This window comes from Tursiops truncatus, chromosome 2 (assembly GCF_011762595.2).
Source record: "Tursiops truncatus isolate mTurTru1 chromosome 2, mTurTru1.mat.Y, whole genome shotgun sequence".
Lineage (NCBI taxonomy): Eukaryota > Metazoa > Chordata > Mammalia > Artiodactyla > Delphinidae > Tursiops > Tursiops truncatus.
The window spans coordinates 74463312-74488160 of NC_047035.1; the positions used below are offsets into that span (position 1 = coordinate 74463312).

At 55.2% G+C, this 24849-nt stretch overlaps 2 protein-coding genes across 11 annotated transcripts in view; both read left to right on the top strand.

Moving 5' to 3' along the window:
• The window catches only part of ACIN1 (apoptotic chromatin condensation inducer 1), a 33354-nt gene extending 20435 nt beyond the window's left edge, over window positions 1-12919 (top strand). For 2 of the 7 annotated variants that reach the window (XM_033851342.1, XM_033851344.1), the window contains 11 exons: window positions 3183-3324; window positions 6780-6822; window positions 7727-7860; window positions 7955-8107; window positions 9115-9256; window positions 9596-9741; window positions 10127-10234; window positions 10375-10482; window positions 10715-11039; window positions 11147-11247; window positions 11977-12919. In XM_033851342.1, coding sequence (XP_033707233.1) covers window positions 3183-3324; window positions 6780-6822; window positions 7727-7860; window positions 7955-8107; window positions 9115-9256; window positions 9596-9741; window positions 10127-10234; window positions 10375-10482; window positions 10715-11039; window positions 11147-11247; window positions 11977-12303 — 1729 coding nt within the window. In that variant the 3' untranslated portion in view covers window positions 12304-12919. Of the gene's footprint in view, window positions 1-1412; window positions 1709-3182; window positions 3325-6779; window positions 6823-7726; window positions 7861-7954; window positions 8108-9114; window positions 9257-9595; window positions 9742-10126; window positions 10235-10374; window positions 10483-10714; window positions 11040-11146; window positions 11248-11976 lie in introns of those variants that run through there. The other 5 variants (XM_033851345.2, XM_073800653.1, XM_073800652.1 and 2 more) reach the window with 5 other exon arrangements.
• Window positions 12920-13850: 931 nt separating this feature from the next.
• Window positions 13851-23539, top strand: CDH24 (cadherin 24). 4 transcript variants are annotated; one of them, XM_033851347.2, is made up of 12 exons: window positions 13851-14001; window positions 15552-15855; window positions 16036-16330; window positions 16522-16641; window positions 16718-16885; window positions 17056-17243; window positions 17591-17844; window positions 18992-19128; window positions 21483-21604; window positions 21688-21799; window positions 22214-22462; window positions 22913-23539. In XM_033851347.2, exons 2-12 carry the CDS (start codon window positions 15655-15657, stop codon window positions 23485-23487), a joined length of 2421 nt encoding a protein of 806 aa, XP_033707238.1. In that variant the 5' UTR covers window positions 13851-14001; window positions 15552-15654; the 3' UTR covers window positions 23488-23539. The 4 variants fall into 4 exon arrangements, with proteins under 4 accessions (XP_033707238.1, XP_033707240.1, XP_073656756.1 ...); XM_033851349.2 differs by having other exon boundaries at window positions 13852-14001; window positions 22988-23539; XM_073800655.1 differs by having other exon boundaries at window positions 13852-14001; window positions 22786-23030.
• The last annotated feature ends 1310 nt before the right edge of the window (window positions 23540-24849 follow it).

Sequence of the window (24849 nt, forward strand, 5' to 3'; positions counted from 1 at the left end):
GCTGAGGCCTGGATTGAGCCCCAGCCAGTTTGACTCCAGAGCTCTCAACCTTACTGAGCAGCCAGGGACCACTCAGTGAAAAGGAGCTGTAGTGTGATGTATAAACGTGACTGCTTTAGCATGCAGTTGACATGTAAGTTTAAGATTTTAAGCAGCAGGGAGGAAGTTTCAGTTTTGACTAAACGCTCTGGTATTACAAATGAGATAATACTAAGTTTTTGGTTAAGTACATAGAAGCTTGTCTTAGTGTTAAACCTTTACTGCCACTGGGATACAAAAGGAGCACCTTTGCAGTCAACAAATGGGCATTTTGAGCATCTACTGAGTGCTTTTTTGAATGGGTAGAGACAACTTCCCATTTTACATTAGTCTGAAGATGCCCCTGATTAGTAATTTCCATTTAGTTCCCACTTTCTGCCCAGCAGATTGGCACACACCCCACCACCACCACCCCTGTCCCCAATAACAGTCCTCTCATTTCAGTTTCTTATCTACTTCAGAGCCCTCATTTTGGAGCCCTTCTACCCAAGGTCCCCTTGCCCTGTTTATCCGTTTCCTTTCTGGCTCCTGCAGACCCTGGGGCAGGGTGACCTTATTAAAGACTCTGTGAAACAAAGTTGTCTGTCTTCTCTTCAGAGACACCTCTCCCCTCCACTACTGGTAATTCAAAAAGGAACTTTCTCCTTATCCACTCCTTCCATCTCCCTGAAGAAAGGATACGTGGTCATTGCTCGTGGTGAGCAGCCAGTTACCATACAGTGATTGGATAGTGCCAAATCTCATCCCACCTCCCCACCTTGAACCAGCTGATCTGGTTTCAGTGTTCTATGCCTGGCTTCTCAGATAGAGGAAGGTGGGCACTTAAAAAGTGCTCGTGACCCTCCCCTCTGTCTCTTTGCAACTTTGGCTTTGTTATCTTCCTTCTTATCATTTTTCACTCCCAGCTCTGCTGTTTCCTTTCCTTCTATTCTCTGGAATCTTCCAAGCAAGCAGCTGTAACTTTGTATGTCCTCTCCACCCAGCCCCCTCCCCCGCCCCCGTGGAAAAGGAGGAGAGAGCACCCTCTCCCTGTGGGGTTAGGCCTCGGTAGCTGTTGTAACCTGAGAAAAGAAGGAAAAAGGCCAGGCCTTTTGAGCCAGCAGTGAGCTCCTTGTGGCCTGCCAGAGGATAAGAGCCTTGCTCACTCAGCGCCCTCCCTCTCTTCTTTCCCCTCCCCTGCTGCAGCAGGGCCCTCCCCCATCCGCACACACGGGCTGCTGGGTAAGTGGCAAGATGGCTCCCCTGCATGTCTCCGGCTGATCGCCGCCGCTCCGCCAATACAATAGAGCCAGCCACTACCAGCAGCCTGGCCCTCTTCCTCCTCCTTCTCCAGAGAGACCAATCCAGCTGAATTCGGGGTTTGCCGTGAGGACTTAACGCTTATCTCTTAAAAGCCAGATCTATTTTAGCCTCCCCTCACCACCACCACCATCTCCCCTTCCATTTACCATTTTTTGGATCCCCAGTTGCTGCATCTCGATTTTCTCTCTCTGGATCGGGTGGTTGGGGAGGAGGTGGTGGGATCTTGGGACAAGGAAGGTGTTTTGGTTTTTTTTTTAATTTTTTAGGATTTTTTTGTTTGGTTTTTGTTATTTCTTCCATTCCAGAAAGGGATAAACAGCACTTCCAGGGGGAGAAAAAAAATCATGTTATCAGAAAGCAAAGAAGGGTGAGAGCTTCACATTTCCATGTATCCCTTTTCCCCACCACTCTAGCTCCTCTCATCTCCCTTCTCTTCCCCGTGGCTTTCATTCCATGTTTTCGTTTTGATTTGTCTTCAGTCATTCTGCTTTCCCCCTTTGTCCTTCCTGCCCGGTTTCTAATTGGCCCCACTTGCCCTCTCTGTGTGGGAAATAGGTATTTTTTGGATAAGACTTTTCTTTAGATTTAGGCAGTTGAATCTCGTGTTTCTGTGGGAGCCTATTAGCTGGGGGCACATTTCCGATTTTCTCCTCCCCCCCTTCCCATACATCCCTCCCTGCATGCTCTGGGGAGGCTGTTCTGACCTCTGGGTGTCAGGCAGCCTGCCGAGAATGCTGAATTTTCTGGTGATGGTCAGCCTGGGGAGGCTTGCTTTCCCCTCTCTTGAGACTTAGGCCCCTGATCATCTTGATTTGATTTTTTTACCCCTCAGTGTTTGGGTGGTAGTGGGGATGAGATTAGAGTTAGAAGTTCAGGATGAAGACAGAAAAAAGAAGATGGGAAGATAGTTTATCTGAAGTGAACCTCTGGGATTCGTTGCCTGCAATGGGAGCTGACTTGTGTGATGCAGAGGGGTGGGGGAGTGGGTTCAGCGTTTGTGGGGGGGATGCGTGGTGTAGGGGAGGGTGTGTCCTGACTGGGAGGCCTGCTCTCTTTATCTCTTGGAAGTTGGAATAAGGGAGTGGGAGAAACTGGGCGAAGGCCGAATGTAAGAACAATTCCTACACCTCTGAGCAGGTAAAAGTGGCCTGGTGCTTCTCTGAGCTTTCATACTCTGTCTGGCAGTTTTTGTTTTTCCTTTTGGATTAGAGGGGGTCCCTGTTGAAGCTTGAACCCTCGCCAGCCTTCCTCTCCCTGCAGCCCGCACCCCCACCATTTCTCCATTCCTGGTGTCTGCAGACCCTGAGGGTCAGTAGGCTTTTACTTACTAAGCAGTTGATTAAACCCAAGGTTGGGATCATCTGCCACAGCCCTGGCTGTTCTTTCTCCTCTTTTTAAGGAATCAGGCTTCCCTTAGTTTCTCATGCAGTTTGGCTAAGTAAAGGTGTCTGCGCCCAGGTCTAGGGAGGCCACGGGGTTGTAGGCAAATCACAGTTACTTTTGAGGGACTTTGCAGAGAGGGATGTTTCTCCTCTTCACATAGGGGTACTCTGGTGAATTACCTAAGAACATTGGAGCCCTGACCCCACACATCACAGCTTTATCGCATCTGGGCAGTGAGTGAATGTGGTTGCTGTGATCTGTGCTCTTTCCCCTAGGAAAACCGTTCCCTGGTTTTCCTGGGGGGACAAGGTCTCTAGTCTGATCTAAAAAGCAACCCTCCCAATCCCACCCAAGTGATGAGGCATGGGGGTTTCCTTGACCCAAAACCTAACGTCTTGCTCTCTCTTCCCCTTGGTTCTTTCCTGCCCTTCCCTCCCAACCTCTCCCCATACTGACAGTGAGGAGAAGGAGGAAGTGACCATGGACACAAGTGAAAACAGACCTGAAAATGAGGTTCCAGAGCCCCCCATGCCTATTGCAGACCAAGTCAGCAATGATGACCGCCCAGAGGGCAGTGCCGAGGATGAGGAGAAGAAAGAGGTAAATATCCAAGCCACCTGCTGGGGTGGGTGGGCAGGAGTGGACCTGGGGGAAAGAATAGAGCACTCCGGTGATCCCTCGTACACAGTGGGATAGCTTAAAGAAGGGACTAGGCAAAGACTTGGATCAGGATAGGGCCAAGGGAGAATTCGCTGGTTTAGCAAGGGAGACCCCTTGTGATGGGAACAGGGCTCCTTTATTCCCCTTTCCTTGTTGGGGAAGTAGTGCAGGTGGGGAAGTTTGTAACCAGCGGGAAAGTCAGTTAATGGCCCTTTAAGACCCAGGCTCAGCTTTACCGGCTACCTTCTCCAGCTTCTCCCTGTGGTAACCCCTCTAGCTTTCCCTCCTTTTTGAAAGTGTGTTGGAGATCAGCGCCATCTAGTGGGCCGTGGTGGTTCTCAGCTGACCACCATGCTGAGGAATTTTTGTTCCTCATCTGCCCCCTAGTGGTCTCATTGCAGAGATGTAGCTACTTAGAAGCCAGCCCCTGGGGTCATCCCAAAGGCCCCTTCCCCATTTTTGTGACCTCTTTACTTACTTTTTTGGCATATATCTTATCTTCTGTCCTGAACCCAATTCAGGGGGCTCCCCCCATCAGAGCCAGCGAAGTCTTCTTGGCTCTTAAAGTAATTAGAGCAAGAATTAGCTGGGTTTGGGAGTAGGGTAATAGGGTGGGAGGGACTGTTGTGTGTGTAGCCTTTCTTTGGTGTGTGTTGCGGGGGTGGGGGCCGGTGAACGTGATTTGATGTGCAGAATATTATTTATTACAAGGTCCTTCTTCCCCGTAAAACTTTGTCCAAGTACCTCATGTACGGTAATCCGCCCGTAAAATATAACCCTGCCCAACTGGCCAATCGCTGATGCCGCCTCTTCCTCTGGACCCACCCGCTGCTCCTGAGCTGCCCAGTCAGCCGAGTCTGCTATCCAGGTGTCTTGGCCAGAGGGGGGCATGTGTATGGGATCCTGTGATGGGCCCCCTTTTGCCTCCCTGCCTTGCTTACATCAGGGGGCCAAGAAGAGCACTGTTCTGGAGAGACTTGTATTGAGAAAGCAAAAAGCATTTGGAAAGGGGTGGACTTGCATCATCTCCCTCTTTGGGACACCCCAAGAAGAGCTTGTGTCAGTGCTGGGGCGCCTGCCCACACGCCCTTGCCCTTTTGAGGACTCTGGGTTGCCTTATTTGCTACAGACTGTTGGGATCCCCATCTAGGGCACCAAGACCTCCTAAAGAGTCAATGTTTGTGATCACAGTGCCATGCTGTAAAATACTGAGTGGGGCTCTCCGCTTAAGCTGTGACGACTAGGAACCCTGCAGAGAAGTCTAGGGTCTGAGCCCAGAGATTTAAGGCTGATGACAGCCCAGCCATGTATCACCACTTGCTCATCAGATGGACTTTCCTTTGGTCCCTGTTGTCCATGGTGAAGGGCAGCATATGTTGGTTGCTCCAACTTCTCCTCCATCCCTGGAGGCAGGGGCTCATCCACCCACCTGACTGGAACCGCTGTCTCAGCTGGAGTCCCTGAGGAGATGCCACACACCACTCTCAGAAGAAAAGTATTCTGACCTTGCTGCTGAATGTGTGCCAGGTCCTGGGGCTACCCACCTACTACCCCCAGGCTGCCTTCAACAGAGGCTCCATGATCCCACTCGGTGAGAGGACCCCCTCCCCAGTTACAGGCAGAGGAGAAAGGGACTCTGGAGTCATCACCTGGATTCCAAGTATTGGGTGGTGGTGTCGCTGCAGCTTGCCACTGATGGACATAGGGTCCTGCCTCTCACGATAAAAGGCCAGGACCATTTCTGCTACTTACAGGCCATCTCATCAGGGACTGCAAGATGATGCCCCTACAGGGCTGGGACTGATGTCTCTGCCCCCTTTCCCCCGTACCCCTCGCTGAGCCTGGCCACCACCAGTGAACTGTCTTGACATCATGGAAACTGGGCAGCGTCCCCCCACACGTTTCCCTCCCGCCCCCCCTGCGCCCCTGGGAGGACTCTGGCAGTGCCGTGCTGACCACCACGCCGTGCGCCCACCTTTTTTGCCAACCCAACCCCCCACCAATTGCACAGCGCCTAGCAGGGAGGGCTCATTCTGATTGGACCGGCGGTTGACTAGATACAGTACACAGTGAGGTGCGATTGGCTGAACTGAAGATCCCAGGTGTGAGATGGTACCTGGAACATTTGTCATATTCCTAGTTTATTTTCCTCTTTATTTTCTTCTTTCTCCTCTTTTTTTAATCTTTTATTTTAATTTTTTTCTTTATCTTTTTTTCTGATTTCTTTATTGGATTTGTTTATTTATTTGGTTCATGTTTTTCCTGTTTTAATTAAGACTTTTTTTTTTTCTCACTAACTTACCCATCGAGAGCGGCCTGGCTAGGGGTCAGGCTGGCCCTTAACGGAGACCAAGGAGACTTGGTTAGACGACACAAACGGGGCTGGGGGGTGGATGGGGAAAAGGGATTTCATCAAGAGGGTTCCTGCCCTACCCTTTAGAAGGGTGGTAGGTCTTAGTTTTTCCAGAAATAAGCACTTAAATCTAAAATGCTCTATTCCCTTTTTTGCTCTCTCTCTTCCTCTTTTTGCTCTGTCCACAGTCTTTCTCCCACTGAGTGTTTGGGGCAGAGACTTGCTCAAAAGCAAGTTTGGAAGTTTCTGGTCCTTGGCAGAGCCCCTAAGGCATAAGCCCTGTTTGGAGAAGAAACAGTAAAGGCTCTGCTAGAGCTCCATACAGTGGTCAGAAAGTCTGAAACTCCCTAGGGCCAGTCTGCCCTGCATAAAAACTTGTCTTTACCAAAGACACCTTTAAATTCTTTCTGCTGGCAATTGGCTCAGGAGGCTCATCTCCAGTGAGTCTGGTGCTGCCGTCCACAGTGTGGTGGGCATCTGGGCAGTCTTAACAGTCTGCTGCCCAAGCCACTCAGAGCCAATGTCAGTGGATGTCAGGCTGGGCACTGAGAAGAAGAGGAGGGTTATGTTGTCAAAGTGCCATCCCAAAGTTGGTTTTCCTTGTTTCCTCGTGTTTTCCTCGAGTTAGCAAGGAAGACCTTAGAAGGACCAGATGACCCAGCTCTGGACATAGCTTGTTGGGCTTGGCATCCTCTCGACCAGTAGAGACAGTGGAAGAGGGCATGACCAATGCTTTTAAAGGGCTGGGAGGCTACTGAAATTCTTCTTCCAGCTTATTTCTGGTTAAGCTAATACATAGGTGTGGTATGGACTAGATGACTTTTCCCTGCTGTGATGTTTGGTTTTATTTTTTTCCTCTAACTTGCATTGATTCTGCTTCGTTTTTGCCGTTTGCCGCTTCTGTTTTGGTCTCTGTCTGTCTCTGTGTCTCTCTCTCTCTGTGTCTTTGGAGCCTATGCTAAGACTGCCCCATCTAACCTCTTTCCCCCCTCTCTGTGGGGTGTGTCTCTTTCTCTTTTTTCCCCTTTTCTTCTCTATACAGAGCTCGCTGCCCAAATCATTCAAGAGGAAGATCTCCGTTGTCTGTAAGTCTAGCCCCAAATCCCTGATACAGGTCCGGAATACCATAAAAATCAGAGTTGATAGAGAAGTAGATTCCCATTCTCCGTCAGTGGCATTCTTGCGTCGCCCCCTGCCATCCCACCACCTCCACCCAGCAAATCTACATCTTTTGGGCGTAGGTAGTGTTTCATTTTAAAATTCAGAACTTCACAAACAATCCTTGTTATTTTTCCCCAGTCACACTTCTTTCTTAACCCTAATGAGATACACCGTGAGATGTCTTACCATTTCTTATTTAGTCCTCCTGCTTTTATTATTTCAGATGTCTGAACCCTCAGAACGAGGAGTGGGTTTGAGGGATTCCTATAAAATGCTTACCAGTTTATACTTTATTCTAAGAGAGCATCTGAGAAAATGAGAGTGCCCACACCTCCAACAGTAACATCTTTAACATTTTGCCAATGAGGAACTCCTCATTGACAAAAGTGTAATAGGTCTTTATGACTTGAAATATATCAATCTGTAGTATGAAAATAACCTCAAGCATGACCAGGTCACATCATGATCTAAAATTAAATTAACTTGAATTTTAGTATCACATAGTCTTGTTTTTCTCATTCCCATGTCGTCCTCAATCTGTCTTCCCCAGTACTTTAGATTTTTCTACCACTAAAAGTTTAAATTGCTTACCAGCCTAGTTAGCTCTTCCTTGTTGCCTTCAGAGATCAGTAGTTTTCATCTTTCAGGAAGTGGCCCTAGGCCTTTTATTGTTTACTCTGAAGCATGGTTTCCCCAGTCCCCAAATGTGGTTTCCTTAAGTTAACCTTTTACTAAAATTCCAGTCGAAGCCTCTCTGTGGGTGTTGTGGTGTGAACCAGCAGAGGGCCTGAGAGCATCTAACTGTGGGGTCCTATTTCTTGGGGACAGCAGCTACCAAGGGGGTGCCAGCTGGAAACAGTGACACAGAGGGGGGCCAGCCTAGTCGGAAGCGGCGTTGGGGAGCCAGCACGGCCACCACACAGAAGAAACCCTCCATCAGTATCACCACCGAATCACTCAAGGTGAGGTGGGAGGGGCCGGGGAAGGGAGGATGAGACATGACGTGGGAGTAGACATGGGCCCAGTGTAACGGGGTGGGGGGTATCTGTGTCCCAGAGCCTCATCCCCGACATCAAACCCCTGGCGGGGCAGGAGGCTGTTGTGGATCTTCATGCTGACGACTCCCGAATCTCCGAGGATGAGACAGAGCGTAATGGTGATGATGGGACCCATGACAAGGGGCTGAAAATATGCCGGACCGTCACTCAGGTAAGGCTCCTGCCCCCCACTTTGGGGGAGGGGGCCATGGATGCAGAGTGGGCAACTGAATGAGGAGCTAAGGCGGAGTCCTAGAAGGGAAGTCTGCCATCTGTGCAGAGGGTTGGGTGAGTTGGCCCTTGTAGGGTAGGGGTCAGCAGGCTACCAGATCTAACCTGTAGCCTGTAATAAAGTTCTGTAAGAACACAGCCACCCCAGTTCATTTATTCTTTTTTTTTGTTTATTTTTGGCTGCGTTGGGTCTTCGTTGGCGGTACGCGGGCTTCTCATTGCGGCAGCTTCTCGCTGCAGAACACGGGCTCTAGGCGCATGAGCTTCAGTAGTCGTGGCACATGGGCTCAGGAGTCGCGTCTCACGGGCTCTAGAGCGCAGGCTCAGTAGTTGTGGCACACGGGCTTAGTTGCTCCGCGGCATGTGGGATCCCCCGGACCGGGGTTCGAACCCGTGTCCCCGGCATTGGCAGGCGGATTCATAACCACTGCACCGCCAGGGAAGCCCAGTTCATTTACTCTTGTCTCTGGCTGCTTAAGTGCTATAATATCAGAGTTGAGTAACTGCAACCATATGGCTCACAGAGTCTAAAATGTTTAATATCTTGCCCTGTACAGAAAAAATTTGCCAATTCCTGCCTTAGTTTTCCTCATGGCAGAGTTGAGGCACTACAAATCCCAGGATCTGGTGGAGGTGAACATAATAATGAAATTTCCTCCCTAGTGGAAGAAGCGTGTTAGGTTGACTTACCACCATCTCTCCCCGAGAAACCAGAAACTGAAAAGAGTGTACCTGTTTGGTGTTTAAGAATCCCTCTGTAGGGACTTCCCTGGTGGTCCACTGGCTAAGACTCCACGCTCCCAATGCAGGGGGCCTGGGTTTGATCCTTGGTCAGGGAACTAGATCCCACATGCCACAGCTAAGACCCGGGACAGCCAAATAAGTAAATAATAAATAAATTAATTAAAAAAAAAAAAGAGAATCCGTCTGTTATCTGATACCTTACAGGTGGTGCCTTCCGAGGGCCAGGAGAATGGGCAGAGGGAAGAGGAGGAAGAAGAGAAGGAGCCTGAAGCAGAAGCCCCTGTACCTCCCCAGGTCTCAGTAGAGGTGGCCTTGCCCCCACCTGTGGAGCATGAAGTAAAGAAAGGTAGGTGCAGCATTATGAGTGAAACATGTGGCCCCCTGAATTCCCAGAGCACTTTATTTGGACCTCTTTTAAAGCGTTTAATGTTTTCTGCCTCGTGTTCTAGTATTTTACACATGTCTTCTCCTAGTTATCAAGCTGCTTGAGGGCTAGGTTTGAATCTGTTTAATTTTTGCATCTCCACAATGAGGAGATCAGCCTGGACCGTACCTTGCACAGTGCAGGTGCTCAGCACATTTAGATGGGACAGTGACTACTGGTAGGGAATTTTAAAGTCCTGCTGGAGGTGAAAGAGCCAGCATTGCTCCCTGCTGAAAGTCATTCTTGTGCTCTATTTGATAGTGACTTTAGGAGATACCTTAACTCGACGTTCCATTAGCCAGCAGAAGTCGGGAGTTTCCATTACAATTGATGACCCAGTCCGGACTGCTCAAGTGCCCTCCCCACCCCGGGGCAAGATCAGTAACATCGTCCACATCTCCAATTTGGTAAGTCATTTTTTTCCCACAGTGCAGCTTGGTTTAGAGTCTGAGCTTTGGACTCATGTTTCTTAGGTTCATCTCCTGGATCTGCTGGTTACTCACTCATTGAGTGAGTTATTTTACCACACAACCTGTCTCATCTGAAAAATGGGGAGAAAAAAGTATCACCCTGCAGGGTTGTCTTGAGAATTTGTAGAGAGCCTGGCCCATGATGTCTCAGACAGTGTTACCACTCTTCTCACATTCCTGATGGAGGGTTCCTAACCTCTCTGGCCTCACCCAGACTTGGAAGCTATACTCCTGTGACAGTGGTGTGGGAAATCTTCAGACTAGTTACATGAGTATAGTTCTTGCCTTCTTTAAGACCCTGAAATTTTGTTTTCATTGGCAGGTTCGTCCCTTCACTTTAGGCCAACTGAAGGAATTGTTGGGACGTACAGGAACTCTGGTAGAAGAGGCTTTCTGGATTGACAAGATCAAATCTCACTGCTTTGTAACGGTGAGGGGAAGAAACTGATTCTCTAGGTTGTGGCCTGTATTTCCTTTTGTGACCATCGTGGGCAGATTTGAGGGCATTGTGGCAAGTGGGAAGGGTTGAAGGCCTGTTGTGACCCTCTGCCTTCTCCCTTCCTCTGTCAGTACTCGACAGTAGAGGAAGCAGTTGCCACCCGCACAGCTCTACATGGGGTCAAATGGCCCCAGTCCAACCCCAAATTCCTCTGTGCTGACTATGCTGAGCAAGATGAGGTAAGAAACCAAGGGAAAGGAAGGAGGCGGGTAGGGGCAGGGGAGGCTGTATCCGCTAGATTCCAGCTGAGATCCCAGCCAAACCTGCCGTCACTGAGATTCCTTTTCCCTCCTCTTTGGTTCCTTTAGTTGAACCATGGGGCTCCAAAGTCTGTTCACTGGTACCTGGGCTCCTTCAGTGGGAGTGATGTCATCTTCATCCTGACTATCCTTGTCCCTCCTCTACCCGCAGCTGGATTATCACCGAGGCCTCTTGGTGGACCGTCCCTCTGAAACTAAGACAGAGGAGCAGGGGGTACCACGGCCGCTGCACCCCCCGCCCCCGCCCCCAGCCCAGCCACCACAGCACCCCAGGGCAGAGCAGCGGGAGCAGGAGCGGGCGGTGCGGGAACAGTGGGCAGAGCGGGAACGGGAGATGGAGCGGCGGGAGCGAACGCGATCAGAGCGCGAATGGGATCGGGACAAAGTTCGAGAAGGGCCCCGTTCCCGATCACGGTCCCGTGACCGCCGCCGCAAGGAACGCGCAAAGTCTAAAGAAAAGAAGAGTGAGAAGAAAGGTACTTAGCTATGGGGGGCACACATAGTAGTAGGTGGGAAAGGGACCCAGATGGGACGGGGCACAGAGTCATATGCATCAAGTCTGACTCACTTTCTTCCACCTCAGAGAAAGCTCAGGAGGAACCACCTGCCAAGCTGCTGGACGACCTTTTCCGTAAGACCAAGGCAGCTCCCTGCATCTATTGGCTCCCACTGACTGACAGCCAGGTGAGCACACGCCTTCCTGCCTTGAGGGGCACTCTCAAGCTCAGGAGGAACCACCTGCCAAGCTACATCAAGGCTTGGGAGTGAGCAAGGGGAGAGTCATGTGACTACGAGAGTGAATAGGCCCAGGTATTGGCTTAGAATAATAAGGCAGAAGCTAAGCATCACAGAAGGAGGCAGTTTTAAGACCCAGTTGATTGAGTGGGCCATAGAGAAGCCAGACCCATAAAGGATAGAGGTAGACACGAGATCGGAACTCTGTGTGTGTCCCAGGAAGCTGGTGGTGCCAACCGTGCTTCTTGGAAGTTGATTTTAGTTAGCTGAGAAATCTGTGTTTAATAAACTCAGCTGTTTCTCTTTCTAATTTCTAGGGGTTTTAGCTTTTTAAATCTCCGTTTCTTTGTGATGGGCCTTTTGGGAATTGTAGGTTTATGCTACTCCACTAGAGAGAATAGAGGTTTGTTCACATCGAGTTAGCTTAGGAAATACCAGAGGCCAGGCATGGATGGTGCCACTACCTGTCATGGGCATAAAAGATGAAGACTGGGAGGAGGGCTTGGGGCTCTGAGACGAGGACAGATGTGACTGCTGAGGCCCTGCCCCTTCCTGCATAGCAGGAAGGCTGACAGTGGTCCCGAGCTAAGAGTGCAGGGTCCAGGTGCAGGGAGACCAGGTGAGACTCATGTGAGCAGGGCTGAGGTACCTGTTCTCTGCCTTCCCTGCCTGCTACAGATTGTTCAGAAGGAGGCAGAGCGCGCTGAACGGGCCAAGGAGCGGGAGAAGCGGCGAAAGGAGCAAGAAGAAGAAGAGCAGAAGGAGCGGGAGAAGGAGGCAGAGCGGGAACGGACCCGACAGCTGGAGCGAGAGAAGCGGCGAGAGCACAGCCGGGAGAGGGACAGGGAGAGAGAGAGGGACAGGGAGCGGGATAGGGGAGATCGAGATCGGGAGAGGGACAGGGACCGGGAACGAGGCAGGGAGAGGGACCGCAGAGACACCAAGCGCCACAGCAGGAGCCGGAGTCGGAGCACACCTGTGCGGGACCGGGGTGGGCGCCGCTAGCCGCTAGCCGGGAGAACACTAGGGAGAGCTGCAGGCACCGGCCACCCTGCCCCAGGGGGCTTCAAGGCCACAGAGGGATAGGTACAATCTCCACCACCCTGGAACCAGGGGTCTTTCACACCATTTGCCCAGTGCTGAAGTCTGGCTGCCACCTGTCCCCACATACCAAATGGAGCAGTGGGCATCTTCCCACCCTACCCCCGTAATCTATCTCTTGGGACTTAGCCCTCTCCTCCCTCTCATTTCCCATTAAGTCTGTGAGAGGGAGGAGCTATGTTAGGGAGGGAGGTGGTTGGCCCAGAGCTGGGGAACAGCCAGGAGCCCCAAACCTCTCTCTCGTTTTTCCTCCATCCTGCTCACCACCTCCTTTGGTACTTGCACCCCCCTTTTGGGAACAGCCGGGGCCAGGACTGGGTCACCTATGAGCTGAATCAGCATCTCCTCCTGAGTCCCAGGGCCCCTGCAGTTCCCAGTCTCTTTGGTCCTGCAGCCCATGCCTCCTGCCCACCGGTTCCACTTTATATCCACCTTTTCCTTTTGTTCAATTTTTATTTTTATTTTTTTTATTATTAAATGATGTGGTCTATGGAAAATAATAAAATTGACTTAGTTTTAACTAGTGTGATTGAGTGGCTTTCCTTGGGCAGGGCCTGGGTGAGAGCCATGTTGAAGGGGAGGCTGCAGCATGCAGTGCAGCCAGCATTGCTTGCATTCCATACCCTTAACTTAGGCTGCTGCTTCCTGGAGCAGGGACTTCCCACCCTCCCTCCATCCCTGCCTCGGCTCTAGCCACACACAGCTGTGGATCTTCCTCGCTGGAGGGCCGAGGGAAAGACGCCCTGGGAAGAGGGGTGTCCCGGTGCTGTGCTAGAGGCATTTGGTCACCTGGTCACCACCTTCAAGGTGCCGCCCATAACTGCCACCAGGGGGCGGCAGCCGCTCGCTCAGTAGGCTCCTGTAAATGAGCTTCCCAAAAAGGCTCCGTGCCCTCCCGCCGACGTCGCCTCGGTCCCTGCCCTGTTTGTTCCCTGGGCCCAGCCCGCGGACTCCCTGGACCTTTCTGCTGTGCTTAAAGCCCCCAGCCGGCCCGCTACCCTTCCCTGCACAGGTTCCCAAAATGCTGCCGCCTCACGGCCGGGGTCCACAGCAGCCTCCAAGGCTGGTCCGGGGGTGGCGAACCGGGCCTCCGCAGTGGGCTCCAGATTCCCCTGCTCACTGTGCGCTCGCCCTTCGCCCGGCTGCGGGGGGCGTGCGGGCCGCTTCGCGCTCCCGGGTGCGCCTTCTCCGCTAGCTCTTCGGAAACGGCCTGGCGCCGTGGCCTGGAAGCCCTCCCGCCCGAGTGCCCCTCCAGGCGCTGCGGGCCCGGCCCGGGAGGGGCACCGCATCTGTATGCGCCCGGCAGCGCCGAGGGGGCGGGCAGCAGGCACCGCCCCCGCCCCCCGCTGCGCGGCCAGGGCTGGCCGGGGAGGGTCGGAGGCTGGGCCCTCCCGCGCGGCGCGGAGGCGCCTCGCTCCTCCGCAGGCGGAGCCTCCTTCCCCCGCCCCCTCCGTCTCGCTCCCTTGTTCTAGCCGGGGCTGCTCAGACCTGCAGCGGAGCCGCGGCGCCCGCTCCGATCGGCTCGGGGCTGCGCCCCCGGGACCCGGCGACGGGGGCGGGCGGGGGCGCTCCCCACCGGGCTGGGCCCCTTGGCACTGCCAGGTAAGGGCGCCTGCCCTGGAGCCCGCGGTTGGGAATCCTCGGAGGGGCAGCAGGGGGCCCGCAGCCTGCGGGTGTCTTCAGAGCGGTGAACGGTGCGCTCCGCGACTGGGAGCCCACTGCCGGCTCCCTTCTCCCGCGCTCTACCGCTTTCCCTTCTTCCCTCGCACCTCTCTCTCCCTCTTTTTCCCATCTTCCTCTCCCTCGATTTCTCTTCATCCTGCCTTCTCTCTGCCTGTTTGCCTTTTCTGCCCCTTCCCTGGCTCCCCAACCCTTCTCTCTCCCTCTTGCCCTGTCTTGCTCCATCTCTTCCTCTTTGCCTTTTTCTTCCTCCACCTTTCTCTCCTCTCCTGTCTTTTCTTTTTCCCGCTTTCCTTTCCTTCCCCGTTCCTTCCCTCTGCTCTCCTCTTCCCTTCCCTTCCCGCTATCCTGTTTCCCAGTCCTCTATCGCCTTCCTTCTCTCCGTCCCGCCTCCCTCTCTGGCCCCGGCTTCCCTCTTCCCTCGGGAAGGAGAGGACTGTCAGGTGTATGTCTGCTCTAGGGGAGGAGGGGCGCAGCCACAGCCACCTGAGGGGTGCCCGTTGGAGGAGAGGGAGGAGACAGTGGTGGGAAGGGTCCTCTAGCTTCCTTCCCACAGCCCCTCCTGGCTGCCCCTTCTCCCAGAATGAAGTTCCGCACCGGGGCGGCCTGGTCTAACCCCGGCAGCTAAAGCTGCCCCTTCCTGGTCATCACACGTACTGAAAGCCCCTCTGCCCCCTCTTCCACCCATTCTCAATCCTGGTACCCATGACTCCTCTCTGCCTTTCAGGCACCCAGGCTACCTCCTTTGATCTCTTTCCTCCTGTCTCTTGCTGCCATTCTGTCTCTGTCTCTGTCTGACAGTCCCTGAGTCTTGGTCTCACCCTTAATCACGCTGTGTCTCTAGCCTCTGGGTCTGCCTCTGCTCCCCCTCCCCAGTCTTCGGCCTCTACCACCCCTCTTCTTTCAGCTCTGGCCCCCCACTCTGCCCTGGGAGCCCAGTCCCCCTTCAAGGACTTCAGCTAGCTGTGTGCCGGGGTCAGGTTCTGGAGAGGCGGAGTGCCTGTGGAGGACGGACTTTCACAGGCTCTCAACCCTGTCTGAGGCTGCCCTGCTTGTCATCTCAGCCTGACCTAGGCGCCCTGAGACCCCACCTCCATGAATCCCAATCCCTGGATTTTAAGCCCTTTCCCTGGTAGCCCCCATCTCCTCCAGCCCCAAGCTGCATGCCCACCCTGGGAGCAGAGGGGCCAGTTTGGGGTTCCAAGCCCTCCCAGCATCCCCTCTCCTATCTTCTTCCCAAGCTTCTCTACTCAGAGTTGAGTGGCCGGAGATTTATCAGCTTGGAGGGCTGGAGGTGGATACGGGCAGAGCCTGGGTGGAGGGAAAGATCAGACTGTCTGCTCTCTGTCTTAGTCTGGGTTCTGGGCAGTGGGGCGTCTGGTTCCTTGGAGGTGTGATCTTCCGCATCTAACTTTGGGGAGGTTTAAGAGTTTAAGGGTTTCCTTAACCGTAAACAGCTGTGCATCCTGCAGGTGTGGATCCATGGGGCAGCCCCGAAGCATCTGCCCCTCTGCCCCAGCCAGCTCATGCCTCAGCACCCGGGAGCAGTGAACAGAGCCCTGGCTGAGCCCAAACATGTGGGGCCTGGTGAGGCTCCTGCTGACCTGGCTGGGTGGCTGGAGCTGCATGGGGCGCCTGGCAGCCCCAGCCCAGGCTTGGGCAGGGTCCCGGGGGGCCCCAGGACCAGCACTGCTTCGGACCCGACGGAGCTGGGTGTGGAACCAGTTCTTTGTCATTGAGGAATATGCCGGACCAGAGCCTGTCCTTATTGGCAAGGTAGGGATCCACCCCTCCCATGTCTACCCTAACCCTCAAGGCCCTGCCCCGCAACTTCCTCACTTCTGCAATGACCTTGGTCCCTCAGGACACCCAACACTCCACTCAATCCTAGCTTTAGACTCTAACTTTCTGTCCCTATGCTTGGAACCCGCTGCCATGTTTCCCCGATCCCTACAGCTGCACTCAGATGTGGACAGGGGTGAGGGCCGCACCAAGTACCTGCTGACCGGAGAGGGGGCAGGCACTGTATTTGTGATTGACGAGGCCACAGGCAATATCCATGTCACCAAGAGCCTGGACCGGGAGGAGAAGGCACAGTACGTTCTACTGGCCCAAGCTGTGGACCGAGCCTCCAACCGACCCCTGGAGCCCCCATCGGAGTTCATTATCAAGGTGCAGGACATCAACGACAATCCACCCATCTTTCCCCTCGGGCCCTACCACGCCACAGTACCCGAGATGTCCAATGTCGGTGAGTACCCCAGGTCCGGACATCCCGGATCCCATCTCCGAGAGTGCCCTCCCCTCTCCTTCCCCGACCGCTTTCCGCCCCAGAACCCACCTCCTGCAATTCAGCCCCGCTCATGTCTGGGTCCCGCCCATCTACCCTTCTTCCCCACTTGGCTCTGCCCCGGCTGAGCGGAGTGCCGGGATCCCCCACAGGGACATCAGTGATCCAGGTGACCGCTCACGATGCCGATGACCCCAGCTACGGGAACAGTGCCAAGCTGGTGTACACTGTGCTGGATGGACTGCCTTTCTTCTCTGTGGACCCCCAGACTGGTGAGGATAGAGCTTGGGAGGCGGGTAGGGCAGCCGTGGGGACAGGCACCCCCTGACTCGTCGTCTCTCCCCCTAGGAGTGGTGCGGACCGCCATCCCCAACATGGACCGCGAGACACAGGAGGAGTTCTTGGTGGTGATTCAGGCCAAGGACATGGGCGGCCACATGGGGGGGCTGTCGGGCAGCACTACGGTGACGGTCACCCTCAGCGATGTCAACGACAACCCCCCCAAGTTCCCTCAGAGTAAGGGACAAGTGCCCCGCCTGAGCCGCCCTTTGACCGCCCCCCAGCCCTACAGCCTCGGGAGAAGCCTCCCCCACCCCTCCCCCAGCCAGGCCTGGGAGAAGGATGTGCTGGGGGAGGGAGGAGGACCGGGGACCTCTCTCAGAACGTCTCCCTCCATCCACTCCAAGGCCTGTACCAGTTCTCCGTGGTGGAGACCGCTGGGCCGGGCACCCTGGTGGGCCGGCTGCGGGCCCAGGACCCAGACCTGGGGGACAACGCCCTCATGGCATACAGCATCCTGGATGGGGAGGGGTCCGAGGCCTTCAGCATCAGCACAGACGCCCGGGGTCGAGATGGCCTCCTCACTGTCCGCAAGGTTAGCCTCCTGTCTGCTAGCGCTGCGGACCCACTCACACTTGCCTCCTGCCCCATGGGACACGCTTCTAAGAGGGCTAGAACAGGCTCGGTCGGGATCCCTGTGTTGGAGCTTAGAGATTACGGTCATCTCCTCGTCTTTCAGATGAGGGCCTAAGGGCCAGAACGGGGGAGTGACTGGCTCAGGACTTTGCACAGAGCAAGTCTGTGACGGAACTGGGGGCAGACCTAGAGTTCTGACCGAGTAACCCGCGCCCCACCCCACCCCGACCACCGAGGCCACTGCCCCTCTGGTGCCCACCTCCCGGGTTCCCCCCTGCCTCAGTCACTCCGTCCCCCTCACCACAGCCCCTAGACTTCGAGACCCGTCGCTCCTACTCCTTCCGTGTGGAGGCGACCAACACGCTCATCGACCCAGCCTACCTGCGGCGAGGGCCCTTCAAGGACGTGGCCTCAGTGCGCGTGGCTGTGCAGGATGCCCCAGAACCACCCGCTTTCACCCAGGCTGCCTACATCTTGGCAGTCCCCGAGAACAAGTCTCCCGGGACCCTGGTGGGCCAGGTGTCAGCTGCTGACCTGGACTCCCAGGCCAGCCCGATCAGGTGAGCTGGGGTGCAGGCGGGCTCAGGGCCAGGGCCCAGCAGCATGCTATTCCCGCCCGAGGATGTGCCCCCTTTACTGCAAATCACGCTCACCTCCTGGCAGAAGTCTCCCTCACTGCAGGCCTGGGGCCAGGGCAGGGCTGGAGGACCTTGCTGACCCCTCCCACACTCTCCACCCATCCCTCTGGGTGGATGATAGTAGCGCCTCCCGGTGGCAGTGCGAGCAGACGGAACCTCATCTGATGAGTGCGACGGATCAGTTGATGGCCACGGCTATTGACCGCTCGCTCAGCGCTTCACATTTTACCCGCTTGATAACATTTCCTTCTCCAACAACCTGTGAGAGTCGGATAGTAGATAAGGGTAGTAACCGTCTCAGCTCCGGTTGCTTTAGAGCTGCGGTCCCCGACCTTCTCGGCAGCAGGGACCGGTTTTGTGCAACGTAATTTTTCCACGGACGGAGGGGGGTTGGGGGGGCGTTGGGAATGGTTCAGGCGGTAACGCGAGCGGTGTGGCTCAGTTCCTAACAGGCCATGGACCAGTACTGGTCCGCAGCCCGGGGTTTGGGGACCCCTGCTTTAGAGGCCTGGCCCTGAGAGGTTGAGTAATTTGCCCAAGGTCACACAGTCAGTAAGTAGCAGTGCTGGGATTCAAATCCGGACTTGTCGGCCCCAAGAAGACCCACTCTTTCCACCGCCCCAGCCAGCATCCCTGTCATAGCACTGAGGGAGTCATTCCCATTTTGTAGTTGAGGAAACAGGTTAAAAGATTTGCCCAAGGTCACACAGCTGGCCTGAGACAGAGCAGGGCTAGAACTTGGGTCCCTGGTCCCCAGAGCAGAGCCCCAGAAGTCGGAAAGACAGGCAGTGTTTACCCGACGTCACCTCTGTCTCTCTCCCTGCACGCCCATGAAACCCAGTCCCCGGCATGTTAGGACAGGTGTTTAATGTTGATGACTCCCCGGGGATATTTGTCTTTTGAGGGGACCCTAACGTGAACTATGGCTCTGGGTGCGCGTCTCTGGCCAGCTCAGGCCCTCTGCCCAGCTGAGCCATGAGGCCCAGCAAGGTGAACAGAGGGAGGGAGGGGTAGCTGCAAGCTCTGGCCCTGCCGCAGATCAGCCCCCAGCCCCACTCCATCTCCCCAGATACTCCATCCTCCCCGACACGGACCCGGAGCACTGCTTCTCCATCGAGCCTGAAGATGGTACCATCCGCACGGCAGTGCCCCTGGACCGCGAGGCTCGTGTCTGGCACAACCTCACAGTGCTGGCCACAGAAGTCGGTGAGGAGTCCTGGGCCCCTGGGAGAACCGGGAGGAGGCAGCAGCCTCCCAGCAGAGGGGCCGTCCCTGGGCACGGACGTATGGGGGTGGGGGAGGGCGGCTAGTGCCATCACACCCTCACCCAGCGTATAGCCACTGGGTCCCCAGCCTGCATCATCACCACCAGGCAGGCCTTCTGGTCTCCTGCCTGGGCTGGGCACAGTGGGTCTGCCTGAGCATTTCCCCTCAGTTTCAGTTGGCTCCCATACCTGACTTTCCCCAACCCGGAAATAAATCTAACCTTGAATAGCTTCCCGCACCCTGTGAGACCCTGCCTGGCCCACTCTCTGCTTCAGGCTGAAGGGGCATCAGGGAGGGGCTGGGCCCCTCCTCTGGGAGCTGATCGGGGCCAGGGTGGGGAGGTGGTGCCAGGAGCCCCTCTCTGGGAAGCCCTGCCAGGAGCCCTCAAGGGTAGGGAGAGGGACCAACTCCATGCACTGCCCATGTCAGTCACCGGTCACCAGTAGTGTGGTTCAGCCTTAGACCTCCCTCCCTTCTATGAACCTCTCCTCACCACGCCTGCTTATGCCTCAGGGTCTCCTACGTTTGCCGTCTGTGTCCTGTTTAGGGAAGTTGTCACTGTGTGCATACGTACTTGTACATGTCCGTGAAGAGCAATGTGTGTGTGTACACGTGGGTGTGTACTTACATGTGTATGATTCCACACGTGTGGAAAGTACATATACATACATACCCATGTTTGTGAGTATACGTCTATAGCTGCATATATGTGTACGTAGTTGAGTGTATAGAATTGTATTTATATTATTTGTGCATATGTGTAATTGGATGTATATAGTGATAGATACAAGTAGCTGTTTGTATATATTGTTTTGTGCATGTGTTTGTGGACAGATAGTAATAATTTACTATTTATTGTGTATCGGACACTGTTCTAAGTACCAAATGTGGGTTACTTCATTTAATCATCACCACAACTTTATGAAGAAGGTACGATTTTTTCCCCCATTTTAAAGGGAGGAAACTCGGGCAAAGAGAAGTTAAGTAACTTCCCAAGGTCACACAGACATTAAGTGGTGGGGCCTCAGTCCCAGTCAGGCTGCAGAATCTCAGCTGTTGTCTCCTCTGCCATACTGCCTCTCATACCTGTCGAATTGTATGTAGATAGGTTTATGTTTATGACCGTGCAGCTCTGGGGCAGTGCATGCGTGTCTGTCTGTGTGAACGTCCCTGTGTGTATTTGTGGTATATGTAGCGTGTCTGTGGCTGCCTGTGTATACGTAGCCCTGCGTGTGTGTGTGTGTGTGTGTGTGTGTGTGTGTGTGTGTGTATTCCCCTCAGTGTCTTCTCATCTCCTGCCAAATCCTGCACCCCAGTATTGACTAGCAGGCCCTGGGCCTTAACTGCAGCGAAGGAATGGGCCCCAGCCCTGTCCCATCTCAGGGTATCCCAGACCCTTTAACCAGGCAGTCTGCTCCTCTGCCCAGGCTGTCAGCTCAGCACCTTCCCAAAAGCCAGCCAGCTCTCCCTCAACTCGGGGAAAAGACTAAAGGAACTGTGAGGTTTAGCCTAGAGGAGGTGAACACTGGGGCAGGCAGGGATGCCTAATTTCCATTTTCTCTTGGATGCCACGGGCAGTGAGAAGCAAGGCAGGGTAATGGTGGGAGCCACCCAATGACGAGGGGGCCTGTGTCTGGCTGTGGTACCCAGGGTGGCCTGGCTCTGCCCCTGAGTATCACGTAGCTCCTCCCTCCCCAAGGTCAACTCTAAGTGATACTCACTGCTACACCACAACCTCCCAGACCTCTGATGGTGTGTGTATGTGTGTGTGTGTGTGTGTGTGTGTGTGTCCACCGGTTTTGTGCATGAAAACGCATTCTCTGCATCTTGGGGGTCGAGATACTACATTCACTGCATATATTGAACATTCACTTCATGTATGTTGCATTTGTTTTAAAACACTGAGTGTACATCAAATGGACGGTATGAATGTGTTTGTATGTTTCATGGCTACTGTCTGTGTGCATCCGGTATGCATCGTCTGTCTACCTTTCCTTTATGGCACGTGTACCCTGCATGTGGGTTCTTGTATATGTTATGGGTGCTACACTCCTGTTGAGTGTATATGGTATATGTATTGCACACATCTCGGGTACCACATGGCTGTTGTATGCGCTTGTTCCATTCATTTCGCAACATTGTTTGCTACTTGCATATTGCATGCGTCATCTCATGTATCCCACATGCATGCTATGTGCTGCGTGTGGCATCCGTGCCCACACACCCCGTGTGTTGTGTGTAACTGTGATGTGTGCGCTTGCATGGGGTGTACGTGTTTGTGTTTCTGGCTTCAGACAGCTCCGCGCAGGCCTCCCGGGTGCAAGTGGCCATCCAGACCCTGGATGAGAATGACAACGCTCCCCAGCTGGCGGAGCCCTACGACACCTTTGTGTGTGAATCTGCAGCGCCCGGCCAGGTGAGCCGCTGAGGCAGGGGGGTCGGGAACTCAAGACCTCTCCAGCTGCCCACTCCGTACAAGGCTTCTTTTCTTCCTCCCAGCTGATTCAGGTCCTCAGGGCCCTGGACAGAGATGAAGTCGGCAACAATAGCCGTATCTCCCTTCAAGGTCCCCTAGACCCCGATGCCAACTTCACTGTACGGGACAACCGAGGTGGGTAGCCTCCTACAACCGTGCCCATGCCTGCTTCCCTCCTCTCCTCTACCACCCTCGGCCCTGCCTGCCTACCTGGGCCCTCCACCCAACAGAAGGTGGATGTGGTTTGGGGAGTTCCCTGGTGGCCTCGTGGTTAGGATTCTGGGCTTTCACTGCCGTGGCCTGGGTTCAATCCCTGGTTGGGGAACTGAGATCCTGCAAGCCGCGCGCGCAGTGGGGCAAGAAAAAAACCAACACAGGGTGGATGTGGTTTTGCTCTTTGCAAACCTTCCCCACAGACCTTACTGGGAACGTGTCCCAGGAGGTGACCCTGGGCTGCAACGACCTTACTGGGAACGACCTTACTGGGACTGCAACGACCTTACTGGGAACGTGTCCCAGGAGGTGACCCAACACCTTCCTCTCCCACAGATGGCTCTGCCAGCCTGCTGCTGCCCTCTCGCCCCGCCCCGCCCCGCCAGGCCCCCTACCTGGTCCCCATAGAACTGTGGGACTGGGGGCAGCCGGCACTGAGAAGCACCGCCACAGTAACTGTCAGCGTGTGCCGCTGCCGGCCCGATGGCTCCGTGGCCTCCTGCCGGCCCGAGGCTCAGCTCTCACCTGCTGGGCTCAGCACCGGGGCCCTGCTCGCCATCATCACCTGTGTGGGCACCCTACTTGGTGAGTCAGGCCACAGTGGGACATAAATGTGGGGTCCAGGCCTGCAGGGTGTGTGGAGAGGAACGAGGACACTGGACACAGGGAAATCCATCCTAGGTCTCGAAGGAACCCTCGTGCCTGGATTCTCCCACTGCCTCCTGCATCCGAGACAAAAGCTCTGGCCTCATATCCCTGGCCTGTCAATCTAATGAGAGTCATGAGCCATGAAAACTGTTTATCGAGCCCTGACTCTGGGCCCCGTGTGGCGCTGGGCACAGTGCTTGGTATTTCATCCTTCCAACAACCCTGAGGAGTAAATATGTTTTCCCTCTTTTCCACACAAGCAATCTAAGGGCGAAAGACGTTCAGGGAAGTTAAGCAACTTTCCATGGTCACACAGCGAGTAAAGGGTTGAAGTCAGGATTCAAACGAGCTTTGCCAGATGTCAAACCCAGGGCTTGCCACCCCTAGGCCGTTCTGATTGGAACCAGGCTGCCCCACGCCTGGCCCTGCCGGCTCAGCGGCCCGTGTGCGCCTCTCCCCCAGCCCTGGTGGTGCTCTTCGTGGCCCTGCGACGCCAGAAGCAGGAAGCCCTGATGGTGCTGGAGGAGGAGGACGTGCGTGAGAACATCATCACCTACGACGACGAGGGCGGCGGCGAGGAGGACACAGAGGCCTTCGACATCAGCGCCCTGCAAAACCCCGACGGGGCTGCCCCGCTGGCTCCCGGCCCGACCGCGCGCCGAGATGTGCTGCCCTGGGCCAGGGCGCCGCGCCAGCCCCGGCCCCCCGGCCCCGCCGACGTGGCGCAGCTGCTGGCGCTGCGGCTGCGCGGGGCGGACGACGACCCCAGCGTCCCACCCTACGACTCGGTGCAGGTGTACGGCTACGAGGGCCGGGGATCCTCCTGCGGCTCCCTCAGCTCCCTGGGCTCCGGCAGCGAGATCGGCGGCGCCCCAGGCCCCGCTGAGCCACTGGACGACTGGGGGCCGCTCTTCCGCACCCTGGCCGAGCTCTACGGGGCCAAGGAGCCCCCGGCCCCCTGAGAGCCGGCCTGGCCCTGCCCGCCACAGCGTGGCGGCTGCACAGGCCCTCTGAGTGAGCCCCCGGGGTCCAGGCAGGCGGCAGCAGCCCAGGGGTCCCCAGGCCTCCCCGGTCCCCATGTCCCTCCTCCCCACTTCCCCAGGGCAACCTCTCCCTTACCTCCCTCGTCCTGAGTCGTCTGTTCGTCTCTCTCCAGGGATCTCTGTCTCTGTCTCTGACACTCTCCCTGTCTGGGACTGCGTTGTGCGGCTCAGACTCTGAATCTCTCCGTTCTCTCACTGTGATTCCACTTTCTTGTGGCTCTGTTTTGGTCTCCCCCATTCTAAATCTGTCACTCACGGCTCTGTCTGTCGCCCGTGCCCGCACACACGTTCTCTGTCTGTCTCCTGCCCACATCTGCCCGCATTCTCTGTGGGTCCCTGTGACTGCCTTTTTGGTTTCTTCCGTTGTCCATCCCAGAAACAAGAGAAACTTCCAGCCACTGCTGCCCACCCTCCTGCAGGGGATGTTCTGCCCCAGGTCAGTGTCCCTAGACTATGTGGAACACAGGGGTGGCCCAAAGCCCTCCCTCACGCCCCACCTCTCACTCGGGCTCTCCTGTCGTTGCAGACCTGCCCGCATGGTTCCATCCATCACTCATGGCCTCATCCTGGCTCCATTGGCCTCCAGCGAGAGAGGGAGCCAGCTCACCTCCCGGGGCAAGAGCTCCAGCCCCCAACGTGGCCGCCTCCCTGGAGCTCTGCCCAGCCGTCAGCCGGCCCTGGGCAACCTAGCTCTGGGCATTGTCTTGTGTGCTTCCCAGGCCCCAGGGGGAGGGATGGGAAGGAAAGAGGGAGGCAGCTGGGGAAGGGGAAGAGGGAGGAAGGGGAGGGGCCTCCATCTCTAATTTCATAATAAACACTTTATTTTGTAAAGCTGGAGTCCTGCTTTCCTTTCTGCACTCAGGTGTCTGTAAGAGCGTCACTGTGCCAAAGGGCTGGAGGAGAGGCCTGAGCCCACCCCCTCGACCCCTTCTCCTTTCTCCTTTGGGGGACAGTCGCTTCAAGTCCCCTTAGTAGAGGAGGCTTTGGGTTGACACCATACAGGGACGAAAGAGGTAATGACATGTACCTCTACCCCCACAACCTCTGGGTTCTCTGTTGGTCTCAAACTGTCCAAGGAAATTAAGATGTGGAGATTGGCCAGAGGGGAAAGTGGGAAGGAGAAAGTGGAGAAAAGGGGGAGCTATAAAAGACTAAGAAGAGAGGAAGAGGAGCTCTAGACTAGGAATAAGTATGGGTGGGGAAGAGCAGAGGGGGTAAGCCAGTGCCTCCTGGGGCCTGTGGTCCCAGCTGGAGAAAGGGTGGGCCAGGGCGAGGTGGCAC

What these genes read in the sequence shown, in the direction of transcription:
- CDH24 (XM_033851347.2), top strand. Translation starts at nt 15,655, where the DNA reads ATGTGGGGCCTGGTGAGGCTCCTGCTGACCTGGCTGGGTGGCTGGAGC. An exon ending in GCCTCCTCACTGTCCGCAAG is followed by an intron (nt 17,244 to 17,590) that starts GTTAGCCTCCTG and finishes CCCTCACCACAG; the next exon opens with CCCCTAGACTTCGAGACCCG. An exon ending in CACTGTACGGGACAACCGAG is followed by an intron (nt 21,800 to 22,213) that starts GTGGGTAGCCTC and finishes CCTCTCCCACAG; the next exon opens with ATGGCTCTGCCAGCCTGCTG.